The following is a 7,966-nucleotide window of genomic DNA, read 5'->3' as shown; positions in this document are numbered from 1 at the left end:
AGGGAGGGAGGGAGAGGAGCTGCCCCGCGTTTGCTCTGGGTCGGCAAATCTTTCCCAAAAGGCGGGTCTGTCTGTGCTGCCAGCCACAGCCCTGGGCAGGAGGAGCTGCGTGACAGGAGCCCAAACCCCTCACAAATCCCCCCGTCCCCTCACAGACCCCAAACCCATCAAATCTCCTCACGGATCCCCCCAGACTCCTCAGAGACCCCAACATCTTCTCACAAATACACTCACAGACACCCCAAACCCCTCACAGGCCCCCCCCAAACCCCTCAAATACCCTCACGGATCCCCCCAAACACCTCACAGACCCCAACATCCCCTCACAAATCCACTCACAGACCGCCCAAACTGCTCACAAATCCCCCCCATCCCCTCACAGACACCCCCAAACCCCTCAAATCCCCTCACGGATCCCCACAAAACCCTCAGGGACCCCAACATCTCCTCACAAATCCACTCAACACCTCACAAATCCCCTCACAGAACCCCCCCATCCCCTCACAGACCCTGCCAAACCCCTCAGAGACCCCAACATCTCCTCACAAATCCACTCACAGACCCCCACAAACCCTTCGAATCCTCTCGCAGACCCCCCCAAACCCCTCAGAGATCCCAACATCCCCTCACAAATCCACTCGCAGACTGCGCAACCCCCCCAAACCCCTCAAATCCCCTCACAGACCCCGCCAAACCCCACAGAGACCCCAACATCTCCTCACAAATACACTCACAGACCCCCCATTGCCTCACACACCCCCCCAAACCCTTCAAATCCCCTCACAGACACCCCCATACCCTTCAGAGGCCCCAACATCCCCTCACAAATCCCCTCTACACCTCACAAATCCCCTCACAACCCCTCCATCCCCTCACAGACCCCCCCCAACCCCTCAGAGACGCCAACATCCCCTCACAAATCCACTCGTGGACCGCCGAAACCCCTCGCAGACCCCAACATCCCCTCACAAATCCCCTCAACACCTCACAAATCCCCTCACAGACTCCCCCAAACCCCTCAGAGACCCCGCCAAACCCCTCAGAGACCCCCCCAAACCCTTCAAATCCCCTCGCAGACCCCGCTAAACACCTCACAGACCCCAACATCCCCTCAACAAATCCAGGCGCGGACCGCCCAAACCCCTCACAAATCCCCCCCCAAACCCCTCACAGAGCCCCCCGGCCCCCACCCACCTGCACTGACCAGGCTGCAAGTGCACATTGCCAGCTCATGTCCAGCTTTTCATCCACCAGCGCACCCCCAGCTTACTCGCTGGCAGGGCAGCATGGGCACAGAGTAGGCCTTGGGGCCGTGCAAGCAGCCTTCAGCAACAGCTAAAACATGGGTGTGCTACCAACACTGGTTTGGTCACACATCCAACACTCGGCACCATATGTGCTGCTAGGAAGAAAATTAACTCCATCCCAGCCAAAAGCAGTTATGGCTCAATAGCAGCTTGGTGCTGCTCTGTGTTTTATTTCTGGCTTTGCCTTATGTGGTGTATTTGGCGCGCACGCAATGGAGGGGCTGGGGCTGGTATTGCCCTACACAGTACCCCTGTCCTGTGCACTCCAGGACAAAGCTGGCACAGGGAGCAGAGGTGGGGATGGTGACCTGTTAACGAGCCCCTTTGGTGCCTCTGTGGCTCAGAATTTAGCAGGACAGTCCCACCAGGGAAGCTGGGCTCCCCCAGCCTGTTGGTGGGTCCCATGCCCAGCTCCCTGCCTGCTGACACCGTGGGCATCCAGGTCCCTGTGTGCCCCGATGCGAAGTTCGGCCCAGGATTGGTGAATCCCTGGGTCTGCTGCCATTACGACCTGGACAACTGTGCTACTGATCTGTATTTATTGCTGTGCCATTACTCGGACACGAATGGTCGATCCCTGAAGCTGTCCGTCAGGAGTCTGTCATTGTAGCCCAAACCCATACCCTGGTGGGGCTGGCTCAGGCCCTTGCAGGAGGGCCGGCGCGATGGGCTTGGGGCGCGGGCGGGTGGCTTCAATTCCTCTGGGGGCTCGAGGTCGCTGGGCTGGTCCCGCAACAGCCGGCTGGCTGAGTTGGACAGCCATGAGGGCCGGGGTGGAGGCGGGCGGGCCGGGCGGCTGTCCGGGCTGGCGGAGGCCCGTTCCCTGCTGCTCTGTGGCAGGGGGGCCGGTTTTGCAGGCACAGGTGATGGCTCTTGCTGTCGGGTCCAGCTCTCCGGGGTGCTGCAGCGGCTGCTCCGGCTGTCCAGGCCCGAGGAGCAGCTGCTGGTGTCGGACCAGGCTCGCGAAGCTGCGGAGAGGCGCCTGCGGAGAGAGGAGGCTGCTGAGGCCCCACCGCGGCTGTGGGGCCGGGCGGGTGTGAGGGTGCGGGGCAGCACTGGGCGCCTCACGGGGTGCGGATGCCTGGCTGCGCGTGGGAGCTGTGGGCGTGGAGAGCTCCGTGCAGAAAACGGGGCACCCCGCACCCCTCGTCTGGGGCTCTGCTCGCCTGCCCACGGCTCGTCTCCTCTCGGCCCTGACCATCCTGACCTGCCTGCTCTGCACGTGCCTGGAAGGAGACCTGCCCGCGACAGACCGAGGGGACCAAAGCTGGGCACAGCGCTGCAGGGCCAGGAGAGCCTCCTGTTCTCCTTTCTCAGCGTGCCTGGCAGAGACCAGCACTCGGCTCCCCTGCCTGTCCCTGACCAGACAAGGGCACAGCCTCGGCTCTCTGTTCAGCGAGATGCTCTCCATCCTCTCTTCAGAATACGTATCCAAAGAGATACGTACCCCTGCACAGAAAAAAACCCTGCCTGTGCTGAGAACACACATGCTGGCAGGGCTCACGTGCAGATGGGACAGGCTGACTCTTTCTCCAAAGCAAGGCCGAGAGCTGGGAAGGCTCCTCACCACGGTCTCAGTTGCTGGGACACCCTGGTCGAGGTGAACCTCTGGGATTTACGGCATCACCTAACAGGGTGATTTCTGCTGGCAGGTTCACTGGCAGAAAGATGTCACTATTGCGCTTCTCACTTTCTATGGCAATGTCATCCCTCGTTTTTCTTCCTGACCTTGCTCATCCTACGTCTGTTGCTGGGTCTGCTCTTGTCGAGGCAGGGTCACTTTTAACTAACACTTGCCACAGGAGGAAGGCGTTTCACAAAAGAGTGCCCATGAATTGAGAGGCCAGTTAAAACATCTTACAGCAGAAATCTCAGTAGAGTTTGGCCAGTAACTGTCTCGGCACTCCACAATACCCTACCTCTAAATGTTTCATGGCTAATAGCAGCCATCTAATACAGAAGTTTGGCAAAAAAAACTCCCAACAACTCACCGTCGTCTCTTCCTCCACAGACAGATCACACAACACAGTATCATCCCAAACAGCACGGAGCCCAGGACCGCCACGGCGCCTTCTATGCAGTAGTACCGGAAATCTTGAGGATCCACAGCATTTGTGTTTCTCTTGTCATCCACACCTGCAGGAACAATTCTGTGCATTAGTGTGTCCTGCACGCTACTGGTAATCTCACAGGAGGTCTGACATTGCCAGGAAATGTTCTTTCTCACTTTGTTAGCATCTCTGCACCAGCAAACATGCTGGGGCTGCAATGTTTCCTTGGTTTCAGTAGAAGCAAAGGAAACTCCCAAAGCCATTGCAAATCAATGCACTCTGGAGCCTCTCTTTCTCCTCAGAGCTTTGCTCACACTGTGGTACGGCTGTAATCCAGTTTTCCCAGTGTCACAGGTTTGCTCCCCCTTCTTGGCCACCCTTCACGTTTGCACACAATTTCTTTTGCGCTCACCCACTTTCACTCCCCAAGGCTTGCTAGTGCTGCTGCCTGGAGGCTCTCTCTGACCCTTTGGGACAAGTTGTCCCACTGAACAGAACTCATGAGGCCAGATGGAGAGCATGTGGGGGAGCGCAGCTGTTTGACCAATCGTTCCTTTGAGCGACACAGACAAAACCCATCCCTGCATCAGGGAGTGCCACCCCCAGCTCTCTCCCCAGCCCATCACCCACACCCTGAGGGGATGGAGTCAGGCCCTCTCAGGAGACACCTGAACCTCGCTCTCTCCCTCTTCGCCTTTCCTCCAGCGTGGGCACTGCTTGCATGCCCCCAGGTTTCAGGACTTGTCTTCCCCTTATGGCCCCCTGCAAGACTGCTAATTACCTGCACTCTTCGGAGAAAATTCATATCTCCTGGCGTGGTGGGCTTCTCCAGGGCTGGACAGCACTGCCACTGCCAAGAATCAGAGAAAGGTAAAGCCTCAGCATGGCTCAGGCACAGAAGATGCAGGAGGGTGGCACAGGTTCCCTCTAAGCCCATGCCCCATCCGCCAGTGAATCCCTTTGGACCTCAGTTCACAGGAGGGATCCCCCTCTGTTGTGCTTAGGGGGACTCAGGGCAAGCTCTGGGATGCAGGTATTGCAGGAGGCACATTCCATTAAGAGTCGTATTTCCCATCGTCTGCTGTGGGTGGTTCAGATGGCCTCACCCCCAAAACGGTAAAGTTCTCAAATTCCTGTGAACAGGGTGTGGTGGGAGGTGAGCATCTCACTGCATCCACACAGAGGGTTACGAGTGAGTGTCTCTCTGGCACACTGATGGCAGTAACCTCCACACCCCAGAGATGACAGTCATCCTCAGAGAGCCGTTGCTGGCTTCTTTTAGAACACTCGCTCTGTACTAATAATAGTTTGGCTGCTGACAAGATGTGCAGTAGCGGGCACCAGGGGAAGAGGCTGCAGACACACAATGATTTTGATTCATGACACTGGATGACTGAAGGACAGCAATTACCTGGCACGCCTGTTGATTGAATTGCCCCTGTTTTTTCGTCAGAGACTGGCACTGCGTGACTATCTCCTTCCTGAAACGCCTCCTTCTCCACAGTCTCACGGTCCATCTCTTTAGAAAGAAAGTGGCTCACTTTAATTAGAAGTAACCGTTCCTCATCAGGAACGTGGTATCTTCAGGAGGCAATACTTCTCAAAATACATTAATAACGCTTAGAAACAAAGCCTGGGCATTTGGGGGTGCACCTAGTCACTAGTCCAAACGATGTGTCATTCATGGAGAAAAATTTAAGTGCTAGACACTTTCCAGTTTACCAGGAGACAGCAAATCCTGACCTGCTAAGAGACTAGGAGATTGCATGTGATCTTGTTCACATTCCACTTGGTGCATTTTTGGCAAACTGCAAGATGATGGTAAATTACTTCCCTCAGAGGAGACAGGAAGATGCTGTGGCCAGTTCAGGTGGGGAAAGAGTCCTTCTGAGAAGCACTTCCCATCATACCAACTCCACCACATGGTAAGGGTAACAGACACGCATAGTGGACTGAACCGCAAGCTCTTGCAAGCATATTCTGGGCACTTTCACAAGTGGCAGTGAAGAGCCCACAGTCCCCCAAAACAAGAGGAAAACCACAACCACAACTAGAAACAGACAGGCAGACCACCCGACACCGAATTCACAGCCCTTCATTTTAGCTGCCTTCAAGTTAGGTGTCGGGCCTTCAGCTGGGTGTCCAGCTTTCGCCTGTCCCTGACCCCGAGGTGTCACCGAGAGTCCTCAGACATCAAGGAGAACAATGGGGTTAGACCAGGCTGCGAAGCCGGGGTGCTCCCATCCTGCCCAGGGGATGCCTGCAGCCCAGGCAAAGTCTGCTGGTCTCAGTGACCCCAAGCTCCCGGCGCATCCTGTCCACTGGCCAAGGGCACTCTCCCTGCCAGTGACTGGCAGGGTGCTGGCCCTCTCATGGCTTATCAGGAATCGGCTCCTCAGCCAAGTCCCTCACACACTCAAGGTGTGAGCACTGTCAGTTCCTGCCAGCTGGATACCAACGTCTGCCCAGAACAGCTCTGGCCAGTAACGCTGTAACTGGGGCAGCAGCCGTCCCTGGGGCTCAGTTGAACCACAACTGGCAGCAGAGACTCTGCACCATCTCTACAGCTCACCAGCACCTGCAAGGTGTGAAATTTGAGTGTCAGTGCAGTGCGGCTCTGATCGATCCCTTCCTGCTGCACAGGATTCATGTCCATACATGCATCTGAAACCTCAGCTTCCCAAGACTTCTGGTTATACCCACCACGTGCTGCTTTGTCCAGTTCCTTCAGGATTTCCTTTAGGACTTCTGGTGACCGCTGGGAAGATCTTCCTATTTCAGCTTTAGCTTTATACTTTGCTCTTTGAGGACCTTAACAGAAAGTATAAAGTTAAATTTCTCAAGAATAACATACTGAAAACGAGCACTTAGTCTGTGAAGTCAGTCAGGACTGACTACTCACCCCTAGGATGCCAGGTGAGCTCCAGCGCAGGACCCAGCCGAGAAGCTGGAAGAGCCCTCCCTGTACCCACATCTGCAACCAAACACCCACGAGAAGCTCCCATCATACATTGTGATATACACTGTCATACTGAATAGCAGAACATGTAAGGGGATCACAGAACAACATGGCACACACGATGCAGGCCTATATTCCCACACCTGCAAGAGACATCTTGCTCACATTTGGGCTTTGAGCTGGCAGCTCTCAAAGCAAGTAAAAAGCCATGACGTACCCGTGCGATCTCCCTGCGCGTCAGCCCTGGAACCCGGCTGGGAAGCTGGATAGCCATTGCGTCCAGCCACGTCTGTAAACAAACAGAACAGAGAAGCTCCTGTGAAATATTTCAATAGACTTCTTCAGATGTGAACGGCAATGAATGCAGTTCACACACAGGGTTGCTCCATGGCACTCGTCTCTCCCTGCCACTCAGGAGCACTGTGCAGACCGTTACTGGGTGCCTGGAACATGCCAGTTTAAAACAAACCATGTACAGAGCTGCCGGCAGAAAGGACTCCCTGGAGCCCACACCAGCTCTAAACTCAACCCCAACAAGCCCAATGGCTTTGCAGCAGGCACTGGAAGCAGCGCAGGGTCAAAAAGGCTGGGAAAGAATGTTTTGCAAGGCAGAGCGCCCCAGGCCACATCACTGAGCCTGACCCATTCCCTCTCTGCTCTTCTGCATGTCTAAGCATCAGCCAAGAAAATACTAACTTAAATTTCATATGAACAAATATTAAAACCTAAATGCCCGCTCATTCAACTGACATACCTGTGGGGTTGCCCTGAGGCTCCCGGACAAGATCCGGCTGAGCAGTCGGGTGGCCATCGGCTACAGGCACAGCTGTAATCAAGCACGTTTCCATTAGAGGCTGTGATCTACCTCTTTCTCAGTGACCTGCAGTCACTGGAGGGGGGTCAGGTAATGACGTGGGACCCAGACATGGGTGGAGGTTTCCAAAGCTGCAGAGGGCCTGGGGGACCTGGGTTCACCCAAGGAGAGCACTGCCGGGCTAGAGCAGGAATGCTCCTGTTTTTCTGAGCAGACATCTCCCAAGGACGGACATCCCTGAGGCTGAAAGTCAGGATTCAGCCAGGGAGCGGCAGAGCCAGGGCCCGGGGCACAGCTGTGACCAGCGCGGGGAAGAAGTGCCCCTGCAGGCTACTACCTGGCCCCTGCGGTGCTGCTCTGGCCCCGACATGCAGGCCAGGGGAAGGCTGCTCTGGGGCAGGGCAGCACAGGGCCGGCTCTGGGGATGGTTCCTCACCCCGCAGTGCTGCTCTCGGCCCCACCGTTCACCTGGAAAATGCCTCTGCAGCGGCTGCAGCCCCCTGCACCTCCCCACGGGACATCTACCTCCCGCTGCCCATGAAGCTGGCCGCGGCTCATCCGGCCCAGCCCGGCCCCGCTGCTCTCACAGCCCTGCCACACCACGACCCCAGCCCCGCTGTCACCCCGAGGTGTGGTGGGTGCTGCGCCACGCTGCCAGCGCTGGGTGCTGGCCCTCGCCTGCCCACCTACCTAATCCCCGCGCTTGCCACGGAGCAGCCCCGACATCCCAGGCTTGCAGGGACACCACAAAGAGGATAAGGAGGCAGGCGGGGGTCATGGCCCCCCACGCCTGCACCATGCCGCCGCTGCTGCTGCTGCTGCTGCTGCCGCTGCT

General features: G+C 56.6%; 1 protein-coding gene across 1 annotated transcript; it reads right to left on the bottom strand.

The window, feature by feature from the left end:
* Nucleotides 1-1,846: 1,846 nt before the first annotated feature.
* Nucleotides 1,847-7,255, bottom strand: LOC142027842 (uncharacterized). Its single transcript, XM_075022043.1, has 7 exons — nt 7,072-7,255; nt 6,535-6,606; nt 6,062-6,169; nt 4,770-4,877; nt 4,140-4,208; nt 3,299-3,443; nt 1,847-2,289 (listed from the first exon to the last, which is right to left on the bottom strand). Exons 1-7 carry the CDS (start codon nt 7,163-7,165, stop codon nt 1,860-1,862), a joined length of 1,026 nt encoding a protein of 341 aa, XP_074878144.1. The 5' UTR covers nt 7,166-7,255; the 3' UTR covers nt 1,847-1,859.
* Between the last annotated feature and the right edge of the window lie 711 nt (nt 7,256-7,966).

Source organism: Buteo buteo, unplaced genomic scaffold (genome assembly GCF_964188355.1).
Source record: "Buteo buteo unplaced genomic scaffold, bButBut1.hap1.1 HAP1_SCAFFOLD_62, whole genome shotgun sequence".
Classification (NCBI taxonomy): Eukaryota; Metazoa; Chordata; class Aves; order Accipitriformes; family Accipitridae; genus Buteo; species Buteo buteo.
This window is presented reverse-complemented; position numbering and strand designations above follow the sequence as displayed.